At 41.7% G+C, this 15,190-nt stretch overlaps 1 protein-coding gene across 1 annotated transcript in view; it reads right to left on the bottom strand.

Moving 5' to 3' along the window:
- The window catches only part of SHROOM4 (shroom family member 4), a 460,323-nt gene extending 459,465 nt beyond the window's left edge, over positions 1–858 (bottom strand). The window contains exon 1 of the mRNA XM_004376825.2: positions 742–858. Coding sequence (XP_004376882.1) covers positions 742–858 — 117 coding nt within the window. The remainder of the gene's footprint in view (positions 1–741) is intronic.
- Positions 859–15,190: the final 14,332 nt, after the last annotated feature.

The following is a 15,190-nucleotide window of genomic DNA, read 5'->3' as shown; positions in this document are numbered from 1 at the left end:
GGCGGCGGCAGTGGCAGCTCCAACACAGCTGAGATCCACGGCACAAAAGTTTTCTCCACACTTCTCAACGTGCAGGAAATCTCGCCCGCGCTGGGGCAGGACTCCAGAGGTAGGGAAAGCCGGACCGAACCAGCCACAGCAACGCCCCGCGAGTTGAGTGGATGTGTGCGCATCCGGGCCGTGGGAAGTGAGATTGACAAAAGTCACCAAAGCCTCCCATCTCCTTTCTCACACCCAACCGTCGCCCTGCAACCTGCCCTGGCAGGACTGCCCACAGGCCGCTGAAGAGGCCAGGGCTGGCAAGAGAACTGCCAAGGCGCCTTGCTTGTCCTTTCAGACACTCACTGTCCTGGAGGGGCGAGGGGGCCTCCAAGGATGAAACCTTCACAGCCTCCACTTCTCCAGCCCAAACTGAGGAGAGCGGCCACCCCTGCATGGGGGAGCAAAGGCTGCCTCAGAGCTCTCCCAAGTGTGTCTGCGCCGAAAGGCTCTAGCCTGGGGCCAGCCATGCTCTCATCTGGTGTTTCATTCCCCCCTCCCCCTCACCCCTTAGTGACTGGTGTCTGCGCCTGGGCAGCTGGCAAGACCCCGCTGCGCTGCTCATGCCGGTCTAGGGGGCATTCACCCCCAGCTCAGGCCGAGTTTCAAAGTTGGTTTGAGGGCCCAGCTCCGCGGCGGCCCCGCGCTCCAGCTTGCCCATTCAAAGTTAGGAGCCACCGGGACAGAGCCGCCAGCTCTTACCTTAGACACTGTGAGCGGCTCGCAGTGTTCCAGACCCCCCTTGAGGGTGAAGCCCCAGGGGGCCCCCCCTTGCAGCTGCACTGGGATGTACTGGAAGGACCCAGGCCGGTTCTCCATCCTTGGCTAGGCTCAGGCGCGGATGCGCTTCTTTTCCTCGGGGGCTACGTTGCCTCCGCCCCCAACAGTTCCGCCACCATCGCCTTCCAGCTCCACGCCACCCTGCACCTCCCAGCTCCGCCTACTCTCTGGGCTGGAGACGCTCTGGCATTGAGCGAGCGCAAGGAGGAAATGACACGGAGTTGGAAAAAGGGGGAAGAGAGGGGGGGAAAGGAGAAGGAAAAAAAAAGAAAAGAAAAAAAAGGAGAGGCGGAGAGATAGCTCGTAATGGACAAGAAAACCGAGCAATGGGCAGGGGAAGTCACTGGGGCTTCGCCTATAGGATCATTGGGGAGTGGGAGCAAGGCGAGGCCTCACATCAATTGTTACATTGTTTCATTCAAGCAAGCCCCCTCTTTGGTCCTCCTCCTTACTGCCCAGTTCCCCGCCCCTCCAGCCAGCCTAGGCGAGGGGAGGTGAAAGTCATTAGTGTGGTTGGCCCGCGTCGCCAAGTGGGCTAAAACACCGGTTTCCTGATTAGTGTGTTCACATTTCTCTGACTTTTTCTTCTGAAGGTCCCGAGAACCAGGTCCTGGGAGGGTTACAAGGCTGCTAATTTGTGGACCTTGCCTAGAGATATGGAAAATAAAGTAAGCAGGCCAGCAGACACAGTGGGGCTGTGTGTGTACACTGCTCTGTGTGTATGCGCTTAGGTGTGTAGGGTCATTATGAAACATTGCCCTGGAGCGTATTTTAAATAAAGAAGTACTTTGAGGATGTCCCCTGCCCTGGCTCAGCCACACCCTGGCTCAGCATTGGCGTCTATGGGTATCACTGTGCTTGTACATGTTTCAGTCATCTGGAGTTCCTGGCACGGCCTTGCACTTGCCCCACTGAGATGACCAAGCCAAGAACCGGCAAACTTTATGACTAGCAGTATTGTTTCCACTCCTAACAAACCTGCAGGAAAGAGCATCCATTGATAAGCTAGCCAACGCTGTGCCTTTGGGAAGAATTATCTTTTAAATAGGGTCCAGAACATCTCTGCTCTCATCTATTCATGTGTGGGCTTGTAGTTTCTGAGCTGGGCTTTTAAGACACACCAAAAAAGAAACAAATGCCTACAGTGATTGTCCTAAAAAGTGAATGTTACTAAATCTTATGCTGATTTCTCTGCCTTGACCTGGGCTGTTTGCCTTCCTTCCTACTTGGAAATGTTTTCTCTGGAGCCACATGCAGTCAGTGAGTTTTTAAAGGACTTCCCACAAGCAGGAAAGATTTTGACAACTTTAACAGAGATGTAACTATCGTATGGCAGGTAGGGCATGTGCCCTGAGCACCTCTTGAGGAGGGGTGCAATGAGCAATTTCCATCACCAGCTGTGAGAAGTCATTCAGCAATTTAAAACTAATTGCCATAGGTGCAATTTTCCATAGATAGGCCCCTGCAGTTGTGACTCAACAGGACATTCCTCCTGTCTCTTGCCTCTTCAACACACAGTGGCCTGCCTCATGCCCCACCAAGTCACTGCAACTTTTCTCAGGGGCTCCCCTAGTCAATCCTTTCTTCTCAGCCTTCTGAACTGTCTGCATTATATGATGCTGACCTGACTTCTCTTTAATAAAACTGCAGTTTGGAAGTTTTAGCCCCCTTTTTAAAAGCCCTTTGAGATGATTCACATGTGAAACCACTATCTTTTAGACTTTTAAACCTACAAAAATAATCTTAATTATGTTTGTTTTGCATTTCCCCAACTAGAAGGCAGAAAATTGAAGAGAATGGCATCTCAACTTGCTGATTCTTAATAGTGTTTCAACCTATGACAATAACATTCATTTGCTCCATCCCACCTTGACACTGAGCTTTGTTTTTTTCTTTTTGAAATAAGACTGTCACTTGGTAGAATTCAGCATGTTTCAGTCTCAGCATATTGAAATTTGTAAAGTCCAGTTCACTCAAAGACTACTAGAATTGTGTGTGTAGGCTAGAGGAAAGAGCTTTGGAGGCAGGAGACACACATCTGAGACCTGGCCTTGTCACTAACTATATGGGTGACCTTGGAATAATTACTCAGCTGTTTTCTGTCTCATTTTCCTCATCTGTAAATTTCAGACCATGAGCTCTGAGCTACCTGCCTCCCAGGCCTGTTGAGAGACTAAAATGAAATAATACATATGAAAACACTTTGGTAAGGAAAATGTAAAATTCCTCACAACCTTATTATGAAAGCAAGCTATGAGCTAGCCTTTGACCAACCAACCTATTTTCATTCCAAGCCTTACTACACGATGATGTCTTGCTGTACTCTTCATTACTGCAGCAGAACATAAGTTATCTAGCCCTTTGTGCAAACAGCGCATAAATAAAACAAAACAAAACCCGTTGCCATCGAGTCTATTCCAAAGCAATGGAGAAGAGTCAATGGGTGTATTTCTGTCTTTCTCTCTGTGTCTCTGTGTCTCTCTGTGTCTGTGTGTGTGTGATGCATGTGTGCTTGCTGGAGGGTGATGGACAGATAATGAATTCACTCTAAGGTAGGTTAAATTGACTGTGGGGAAAAAAGGTGGAAAGTCCAGTAGGCAGGTAGAAATAGGAAACTGCATATCAAGAGAGTGGTGGTGATTGATAATACACATTTGGATTATAGTCGAAGCTATTTAGAATGAATAATCTTACCCAAAGGATCCCTGGTGGTGCAGTGGTTAAAGCGCTCGGCTGCCAACCAAAAGGTTGGCTGTTCAAACCCACCAGCCACTCCTCGGGAGAAAGAATGTGGCAGTCTGCTTCCATAAAGATTACAGCCTAGGAAACCCTATGGGGCATTCTGCTCTGTCCTAACGGGTTGCTATGAGTCTGAATCGACTGGATGGCAGTGGGTTGCATTAATTTCACACAGGGAGATCAAAATGAGAAGAAAGGGAGATTTAGGCAGAACCCTGGATTATGCTATTTAAAAGTCAGGAAAGGATGCATTGAAAATTACTGGTGACTGAGATGCGAAAGTTGGAAACAAGAAGGAATAGTAGTTGGAAAATATGTCCTTGGTGATACAAACGGTGCCAGAGAAAAACCAACAATTTCTTCATTGCAAATACCTTTTTTCACAAACATAAATGGCAACTATACTTATGAACCTTGCTAGATTGAATACACAGGAATCAAACTGACTACATGTGTGAAAAGAGATGATACAAAAGCCCAATATCATCAATCAGAGCAAGGCCAGGGGCTGAATGCCTAACAAACTATCAATTGCTCATATCCAAGTTCAAGTTGAACTGAAGAAAATTAGAACAAGTCCACGAGAGCCAAAGTATGACCTTGAGTATATTCCACCTGAATTTAGAGACTGTATCAGGAATAGATTTTACTCATTAAACACTAATGACCGAAGACCAGATGAGTTGTGGAATGACATCAAGGACATTATATATGAAGAAAATAAGAGGTCATTAAAAAGACAAGAAAGAAAGACCAAAGTGGATGTCAGAAGAGACTCTAAAACTTGCTCTTGAATGTAGAGTAGCTAAATGATGAAGTCAAAGAGCTGAAGAGAAGATTTCCAAGGATATCTCAAAAAGACAAAATAAATTTTTATAATGAAATGTGCAAAGACCTAGAGTTAGAAAAGCAAAAGGGAAGAACAAACTTGGCGTTTTTCAAGCTGAAAGAGCTGAAGAGAAAATTCAAGCCTCAAGTTGCAATATGGAAGGATTCTATGAGGAAAATATTAAAAGATGCGGGAAGCCTCAAAATAAGATGGAAGGAATATACAGAGTCACTGTACCAAAAAGAACTGGTTGACGTTCAGCCATTTCAGGAAGTAGCATAGGATCAAGAACCGATGGTACTGAAGGAAGAAGTCCAAGCTGCACTGAAAGCGTTGGCAAAAAATAAGACTCCAGAAATTGACGGAATACCAATTGAGATGTCTCAACAAATAGATGCAGCACTGGAAGCTCTCACTCATCTATGGCAAGAAATTTGGAAGACAGCTATCTGGCCAATCAACTGGAAGAGATCCATATTCGTGTCCATTCCAAAGAAAGGTGATCCAACAGAATGCGGAAATTATTAAACAATATCATTAATATCACATGCAAGTAAAATTTTGCTAAAGAGCATTCAAAAGCGGTTGCAGCAGTACATCAACCGGGAACTGTTAGACATTTAATCAGGATTCAAAAGGAGGATGTGGAACAAGGGATATCATTACTAATGTCAGATGGATCTTGGCTGAAAATAGAGAATACCAGAAAAATGTGTACCTGTGTGTTATTGACTATGCAAAGGCATTCGACTGTGTGGATTATAACAAATTATGGATAACATTATGAAGAATGTGAATTCCAGAACACTTACTTGTTCTCATGAGGAACCTGTACATAGAACAAGAGGTAGTCATTCAAACAGAACAAGGGAATACTGTGTTGTTTAAAATGAGGAAAGGTGTGTATCAAGGTTGTGTCCTTTCACCATACTTATTCAATCTGTATGCCGAGCAAATAATCAGAGAAGCTGGACTGCATGAAGAAGAATGCAGCATCAGGACTGGAGGAAGACTCACTAACAATCTGCGATATGCAGATGACAAAACCTTGCTTGCTGAAAGTGAAGAGGACTTGAAGCACTTATTGATGAAGATAAAAGGCTATAGCATTCAGTATGGATTACACATTAACATAAAGAAAACAAAAATCCTCACAACTGGACCAATAAAAAACATCATGATAAATGGAGAAAAGATTGAAATTGTCAAGGATTTCATTTTACTTAGATTAATGCCCATGAAAGCAGCAGTCAAGAAATCAAATGAGGAGGCAGGGCCAAGATGGCAGAGTAGTCAGACGCTTCCAGTGGACCATCTTACAACAAAGACCAGAAAAAACAAGTGATTCAATTATATATGGCAATCTGGGAGCCCTGAACATCAAAGGCAGAGTTGAGGAACCGGACTGAGTGGCAGGGGAGGGAGAGATGGTCCAGAAGCACTGAGGAGTTGCCAGACCTGTTCTGGTGAGATCCTTCAGGCCTGATCAGCTCGGGGCAGAATGGGTAAGCAGGCAAGGAGCCGAGCGCAGGAGGCGCGTTTTCCACACCAGGGGAGACCCAACACCATAGACTCTACACGGCCACCCAGAACCAGTGAGAAGCAGCCCTCCACGAAAGATAAGTACCTGCATATGGCTTACTGCGCGGATCAAAAATACCCTCCTTAGGGAGAAAACCTCTCTCCCATTTATCTCCCCACTCCCTGACCTGGACTGGGTCCCAGACCAGCTTCAGCAATTGCGGAGTCCTCTGGGCTGGAAGTAGGATCCTTCACATGCCCAGAGGCATTTTCCCTGCCTTGGAGAGTGAACAAATTAACGAAGAGGGGAAAAAGTAAACTACCGGCTCCAGTAAGCCAGGAAGCCAGGGTAGGCACAGCTTCTTTGCCTATGCACAGGCATAAGGGATCCACGGACTTTGAGTGCCTTTCCCCTGCATACACTTGTATGGGCCCTTCTCAACAGTGTAGGCCCTCATTACCGTAGTACAACAGGGTATATACCAGAAGTCTAACTTTAACTGTTTCAGCTGTGAAGTGGCAGGTTCTTGACATTTGACACTGCTCTACCCATTAAGCAGGGTCTTTACCTACACACATCAGGGGCCTGAGGACTGGTGGTTCCACCCACACCACCTAGCCACCTGCAAGACTGGCCCATGGATAAGAAGGGCCCCTCAGGCCTTACAAACAACAGCATTAGGTGCTCATAGTCAGGCTGCAAAACCCACCCACCTAAAAGCTCTAGGGTACAGGGACACTTCCTTCTTCCTGGACACTCAGGGGTTGCCATCAGCCCCCTGCCTTCCTCAGAGTGTGTCCCCCTGCTGCAGCCAGATGCCTGTGCCTACACCAATCACCCATGCCTGTCTAGGACTGTAAGTGAAAGCCTACACCACACACTTGGTGGCTATCTACCTGGGCACCTGAGCTGAAACTGTACAGGAGGAGTGGGCAGACTCCTGAGCTTACATACCTAGTAACAGATCTAACAGCATGGTGACAGGACATTAGAGCTTCAAAGGTGCCAATAATCAAACTAGCTCATACTAGCAGCACATTTGGGTGTATCAAAACAAAACAAGAAGCTAGGACACAGTAAGGAAACATAAAATAAATAAATATAATAACTCATTGATGGCTCAGAGACAACAGTCAATATCAAATTATATAAAGAGGCAATCCATGATGGCTTCAGCAAGCTTCCAAAATAAAGAATCCAGACTTTTTCCAGAGGTGGAAAAATTCTTGGAATTACTGTAGGCAGAATAAAAAAGATCAATATACAGAACTCTTCAAGAAATAAGGAAGGAAATTAAGCAAAACGCAGAACACGCAATAGAGGAAATTAAAAAGATTAGAGAAGACATGCCCATGTTCATTGCAGCACTGTTCACAATAGCAAAAAGATGGAAACAACCTAGGTGCCAATCAACAGACTAATGGATAAACAAATTATGGTATAGCGACACAGTGGAATACTACATAATGATGAAGAACAATGATGAAGCCATGAAATATCTTATAACATGGAGGAAGCTGGAACTCATGCTGAGTGATTTTAGTCAGTCACAGAAGGACAAATACTGTATAAGACCACTATTATAAGAACTCAAGAAAAGGTTTAAACACAGAAGAAAACATTCTTTGATGCTTACGAGGGTGAGGAGGGAGGGTGAGGTTTATTTACTAACTAGATAGTAGATAAGAATAATCTTATGTGACGGGAAGGACAGCACTCACTACAGGGGAAGTCAGCACAACTGGACTAAACCAAATGGTAAGAAGTTTCCTGAATACAATCAAACACTTCAAGGGACAGAGTAGCAGGGGTAGGGGTCTGGGGACCCTGCTTTCAGGGGACTTCTAGGTGAACTGGCATAACAAAGCTTATTAAGAAAATGTTCTGCATCCTACTTTGGTGAGTGGTGTCTGGGGTTTTAAAAGCTTGCAAGTGGCCATCTAAGATGCATCAATTGGTCCCAACCACCTGGATTAAAGGAGAATGAAGAACACCAAAGACACAAGGAAAGTATTAGCCCAAGAGACAGAAAGGGCCACATAAACCAGAGACTTCACCAGCCTGAGACCAGAAGAACTAGATGGTGCCTGGCTACCACTAATGACCGCCCTGACAGGGAACACAATAGAGAGCCCCGGATGGAGCAGCAGAAAGATGGGGTGTAGAACTCAAATTCTAGTAAGAAGACCAGACTTAATGGTCTCAATGAGACTGGAGGAACCCCGGAAAGTATGTCCCCTGGATTCTCTATCAGCCGAGAAATAAAACAATTTCCAAGGCCAACTCTTCAGACAGGGATTGGACTCGACTGTGGGACATAAAGTGATACTCGTGAAGAGTATGCCTCTTAGCTCAAGTAGATACGAGAGACTAAACGGGTAGCTTCTGTCCACAGGTGAGATGGGAAGGCAGAGAGTGTTACGAGCTGGTTGAATGGACATGGGGAATCAGGGGTGGAAAGGAGGAGTGTGCTATCACAGTATGTGGAGAGCAATTAGAGTCACATAACAGTGTATGTATAAATTTTTGTATGGGAAAAAATAAAAAATGAAAGAAATCAAATGATTCACTGCATTGGGCAAATCTGCAAAAGACCTCTTTAAAATGTTGAACAGCAGAGATGTACTTTGAGAACTAAGGTGTGCCTGACCCAAGCCATGGTGTTTTCAATGGCCTCATATGCATGTAAAAGCTGGACAATGAATAAAGAAGACTGAAGAAGAGTTCATGTCTTTGATTATGGTGTTTATGAAGAATATTGCATATACCATGGACTGCCAGAAAAACAAATAAATCTGTCTTGGAAGAAGTAAAGCCAGAGTGTTCCCTGGAAGCAAGGATGTCAAGATTTTGTCTCACATACTTTGGGCATGTTATCAGGAGGGACTAGTCCCTGGAGAAGGACATCATGCTTGGTAAAGTAGAGGGTCGGTGAAAAAGAGGAAGACCATCAACAAGATGGATTGACACAGTGGCTGCAACAATGGGCTCAGTCATAACAACAATTGTGAGGATGGCGCAGGACCAGGCAGTGTTTTGTTCTGTTGTACCTGGTGTCGCTACGGGTCAGAACAGACTTGATGGCACCTAACAACAACAGCAATATATAAACATAAAAACAAAATATTAAAGAAAGCAAAGAATATGATATTCTTTATATATTTTGTTTTATAATCTTTAATTAATATTTTGTTTGTCTCTGGACTAAGTAGAAACAAACCCTGTCTATTAAATATTGGCTACCAAGGAAACCATTTTACTTTGGCTCAAATTCATAATGACCCAGCACAAAGGGGAAAGAATAACCAGCTGCATTTCCAAAGGAGTGTCAAATGGGCTTCTGAAAAGAATTACTTTCTCCAAATATTTTTTTTTAGGTAAGCTATCCCAGGCATGTGTCCATGTGTCTAGCTATGTGCACATATATCCCTCCACCCATATAGATGCATGAACAAACTCTCACATAAAAGCTTATGTTCAAATATATGGATACATGGATCCTTTCCCCGTGCTAAGATAGAAAGGACCTGATAGCTCAGGTAGCTAAAAAAAGAAGAAGAAGAAAAAAAGAAAAGGCTCCTGAATGCTGGAATAATTCTCAGGAACATCTGTGAGAATTGTTGCTTGATCTTTGTCTTAGTTGTCTAGTGTTACTATAACAGAAATACTGCAAGTGGATGGTTTTAACAAACAGAAATTTATTATCTCACAGTTTAGAAGGCTAGAAGTCCAAATTCAGGGTGCCAGTTACAGGGGAAGACTTTCTGTCTATCAAGTCTGGGGGAAGGTCTTTGTCATCAATCTTCTCCTGGTCTAGGAGCGTCTCAGTGCAGGGACCCCAAGTCCAAAGGATGTGCCCTCCTGGCTCTTCTTTCTTGGTGGTATGAGGTCCCCCTCCTCTCTGCTTGCTTCTCTCTTTTATATCTCAAAACAGATTGACTTAAGATACAAACTAATCTTACAGACTGAGTCCTGCCTCATTAACATAACTGCCTCTAACCCTGCCTATTAACATCATAGAGGTGAGGTATGATTTATATCACGTAGGAAAATTATATCACAAGACAAAATGGTGGACAATCACACAATACCGGGAATTATGGCCTAGCCAAGTTGACACACATTGCTGGGGGACACAATTCAGTCCATAACAATATTCTAATATATAGGACGCTTTGTATGTTTTTTCTTTCAATGGTTTAGATAAAACTTCAGAAACCTGGATATCATACTTAACTCCTTTTTCTCTCCCTAACCCTCCATCACCCAAATTCACTCAGTCACCAAGCTCTGCCATTTCTAGTCCTAAAATAGCTCTCATATCCATCCACTTCTCTCAATGTCCACTGCCACTCCATCATCATCTCACACCTAGACCACTGAAACAGCTTCCTAACCAGTCTCCCTGATGCCTGCAGTTTGTGCAGATACCGCTAATCCATTCTCCACTTTGCAGCAATTTGCAGCCAAAGTGTTCTTTCTAAAGCACAAACTACACCTTACTCCCTTCTTCAAATCTTTTTAATGTTTCCACATTGCTTACTGAATAAAATCTAAGTCCCTTGACATAGCCTACAAGACCATTGTGATGTGACTCCTGCTTATATATCAAGCACTTTTCCTCCGTGCCACCTCCAACCCTGTCCCACAGACATATTGGGCTCTCCAGAAGTACCAAATTATCAGGAGTTCCCCCAAACATGAACTGTTCTCTTGTACCTTTGAGCCTTTAACTGTTCTTTCTGCCTGGAATGCCATCCACTTCATCCTTGTTCACCTGACAAATTCCTACTCCTTCTACAAGTCAGCTCAAAGGTTAGACTATAGAAGAAATCTTTCTTGACACTTCTGGGCAGACTTAAGCTATTCTCTATTGGTATTCCCTTTGATCCTTTTTTTATCTCTCCACTGTGGTCCTGCTTATATTTTATTGTACTTGTCTCTTCTCAGAGCTGGATTCTCCTTGAGAGCAGGAACCATGTCTGATTCTTCTATATGCTCCCCTGTATCTAGCACCAAAAAAACCCGTTGCTGTTGAGTTGATTCCGACTCAGCGACCCTATAGGACAGAGTAGAACTGCCCCATAGAGTTTCCAAGGGGTCTCTGGTAGATTTGAACTGCCAACCTTTTGGCTAGCAGCCATAGCTCTTAACCACTATACCACCAGAGTTTCCAGTGTCTAGCACAGGGCCTGGATATAGTTGATGCTCAATAATCACTGAATATGCAGCCCTAGGCCTGGAAGGCCAAAGGCATTTCTGGTTGTATGAGAAGGAATTTTCTGGTTGGAGTCTGGATTTATCTCTTAATCATGGAGTAGAAGATGAAGACTGTCACACCTAAAGTGGTCAACAAATAGGGCACCTCAAGGAGGCCTCACTAGACACTCAGAACCCAAAAGAGAATCCCAAGTTTGACTAAACTCCAGGCTTAGAAAACTTCTTACTTTGATGTTGTTTCTGATACACACTACTTGAGAACTAACAACAAAAACAGAAAAACTGTAAATTATTTGACTGGGCTGTGTACAAGAAACATAAGGAATATTAAAAGCCATCTTCTTTTTTTTTAAAGTAGAAAGAAAGTTTTATTTGGCATATATTCAAAAGGACAAAAGTGGGGAGCGGACAAGCATGCTGCCACAGCCATGTCTGCCCGAATCCAAAGAACAGTTACAGAGCCATCAGTATATATCAACATCACAAAATGGATAGAATCATTGAAAGCATCACTTTTCAACTGATTGGCTAGAAATTATAATCGTACATTTTGAATCGTCTTTCTTAACAATCATTGGTACGGGTTTCAGTTACGAAAGTCAGGAGGGTCTTCATTGATCCAACAAATTTCTATTCACTAAATGCTAATAGAAAAAGATAAGAGTGGAAAGTCTTTTGTGTTCTGTTTGATGGGCTTTTGTGAAAACTTCCTTAAGATGTTTTCCAAGATTATCTTAGCTATTGTCTTTATACCTCAGAGTCCAGTTGATGTGTCTTTGTGAATCCTTGTGAGCCCTTGTGAGCCCAGCTTCATCTGGGTCACATTCTGTATGCTCAAGGAGAGGGAATAATAACTCCTATATTATTTCCTAAATCAGTCCCTCCTTTTGATTGGAGATTGGAGATAACACATTGATGATCAATACCTGGACTTAGTTGAGCTCCTAGATGGCGGCCATTGCAAGCTCTTTAAACTCGTGGTGCTGGTTTTCCACCGGATACCATCTGGTTCTTCACCAGGTTATTAAGTAAGAGCGATGCTCTCATCAATCGCATTGCCAGAGTGAGCAGACTCAATGTACATCAACATTTTAGCCTGAGGCCTTCTTTTGCCTTTTACGTGTGTAAGACAATAGAGATAAATTTTATTATGCCTAATAGTATCAGGATGTAGACTAAGAATGTTACAATTCCTTGCAATAGTGATTTAGCCCATGTACTTATTCCTGACACTATTAGGCATAATAAAATTTAAGGTTATTTTGTTATCTCATGTCACCTTGGCTTATGAGATCAGAGATCACTCTTGTGCTCCTATCTCATCTGTTATTTGTCCCTTAGTGACTGACAGATTTTCTTAAAGATTTCTCCAATTCAACTATACCATAAGTAGGAATTAAAGCTACCAATGATACCCTGAAGGTTGGACCAATGGGTTTTCTTCTGACTTTCATTTTATGATTTTAACATTACCTTTTCAATATTTATTATCATTGTTACTATGAATACTTAAAGATAATCCTAAAGTTTCTGAAGTGCATTGTCTATGCATTCGTCAGGAATCTAAACAAGAGATTGCCCACACAAATTCACTATTAGTTGGAAAGGAATCATTTAAATTAGAAACATATCTACACAGTAACATATATCCATAAGAAGCACACAAAGTTTGTCTAGATGAAACAGAAGGTATAGAAAAATTTACATGTGACAAACAGGTTTTCATTAGAGAACTAATGATTTAGCAAGATACTACAGGATGGACCTCTTCTGTAGGAGGTCTTCAGTTAGTCTGTTTAAAACATACTAAGTGTTCTTCCCAAGGGCAAGCTGCCCCTCCTTGGTTTACCTATTAACAGTTATGAGTCACTTTCTCAGAAGCAGAAATGGAACCAAAGATAAAATGGAGTCTGAGCCATGAGGTCAATCTCCTCTGAGAATCTGGTTTCTTTAAGATACATAATTTTCTGCATCGTAAGAGGGTGACAGTTTGATTACAAACATTACACAGTTACTTCATATGACATTGTCTTAAAGACTGATTAAAGTTATTACTAATTTACCCTAAACATAACTTTCATCTGATCTTTGAAGTTAGTTTCCTAAAACAGACTGAATTCTTCAAAAAAAAAAAAAAAGCTCAATACCCAGAGCAAAATGGTCTTACTGGTTTATCCGGACCATTGTTTGACTCAAACTGTCTTCAGGAACCAGTTTTTTTTCTCAAAGCTCAAGGTTCAAGAGGACACCCAAAGGCAAATATCCCGTGTGGGTTGCCTCAACCTCCCTGAAAGCCAGAAATCTGGATTCCAGGAGAATTATATACAACTCTGTCATCATTCTTTCCTTTAGATCATGATCTTGTTATAGAATCTTTTATCAAAGATGCTCAACAAATGGTAATTGGACATCATCTGGTTTTTAAGATCCCCAGCACCATACAGAAAACTAGGAAATAAAACAGAAACACTAACACTTATATTAGGCCAATTGTCTGAAATAACCAATGAAACCATGACCCTAAGATCTTTGAACCAAGGAAACAAATCTCATGAGGTGTTTGTCTATACATAAGCAGCACCAGTAACTTCTTTTCATGTGCCTCAACAGCAACTACATTCTGCAAAACCTCAGACTGAGTATTAATATAAATACAGCAACATTTATCTATTGAGGCACAAACTGTTTCTTAAGAGAACTAACAGGAAAGCTAATGCTGTTCTATTTTGTAAAATCATAGCTCAAATTTCAGACAGTTCTCTGGTTATGATATCTACAACTTGGCTAAGTTTACCAACAGGAACTTCTAATTCAAGAGTTACCATATCTAAACCCATTAGTTAGATAATTTAGGAGAAAGGAGAATGATTTCTTATATCCAGAAATTAAGACCTTAAAACATCAGCAATATTAAAAAAAACATAGTTTCCTTTAGTTTACTCAGTCTTATGTAGTTAATTTCTGTTCCACGTGATTCGGGATCAGCAGCGGTCTGCAAACTCGTCAGCTTCTGCATAGGAGCGCTGGAAATTTTATTCAGTCTAGTTACAGTCTTTTTAGCAAGTCCAATATAGTCGATCTTTTTGTTGAGATATTTTGGTCAAACTTTTTCGGCAAATCAACAAAGTAAAAACTTAACTGCAGATGACAGAACTTAATAAGGCCATGATTAATTGATAAACACAATATTCTTAATAGTGAAAGACCTGATAGAAATTAACTTCAAGCCCAACATAAAGGCCAAATAAAATCAGTTTAAAAAAACTTTAGATAAAAATATTTCTAAATATAGCCATTAACCATATTCAAAGAGCTTCAGATATAATGCATAATTTTGAGACAGAATACTATATAGTCAGGATATACCAAAAATATACCATGATTCTCAAATCTCTAAATACCTGAATTCTAATAAAAAAAACTTCATAGAAAAATGATGTAAGTTCCCCAATCAAACCATTGGCTTTGATGATGCTAGATTCAAAAAGATAAAGTTGCAACCAAGTTAGCGATAAAGAGATAATAATATAGGTCACTGTGAAACAATACTTAAGTTATTTAACCAAAGATCTCAAAGTAAAACCCTTAGCTTTCTTTTCTAAAAGCCATCAGGCTCAGTATTCAGACTCAGGAATCTTATTCTAATGAGAGGCCAAACCTTTGTCTTCCAGGCAGATTGCACAAAGAATAAATTAACCCTTTAACTCAGAAATTAAAGAAAATTTTGTTATTTTAACTGTGAGAAACCCAATTTCTTTGTTTTATATGCTACTTAACATTAAAACTCCTAAAAATCTCATAAATTAAACCATTAAACTTTAGTCAGGCAGATGAAACTTGACCGTATCAAATAAATTTCTATTTCAATAAACCTCTTAAAGGTTGCCCTTGTTGTATATCTCTTACAGTGTATCCCTTTAAATGGCAAAAGTGAACACTTATTCGCAGACTTAAATATATATATCTATATATCCTCTTGTGGCATAAAAAGGCAAAGTATATGAACTTAAATTATGACAAATTCTATTAACTTAATAACATCAATAAGCTACCTAAAATAC

The sequence above is a fragment of the Trichechus manatus genome, unplaced genomic scaffold (assembly GCF_000243295.1).
Source record: "Trichechus manatus latirostris isolate Lorelei unplaced genomic scaffold, TriManLat1.0 scaffold00046, whole genome shotgun sequence".
Taxonomy (NCBI): Eukaryota; Metazoa; Chordata; class Mammalia; order Sirenia; family Trichechidae; genus Trichechus; species Trichechus manatus.
The sequence above is the reverse complement of the archived record's forward strand: the minus strand, read 5'-3'. Positions and strand labels throughout refer to the sequence as shown.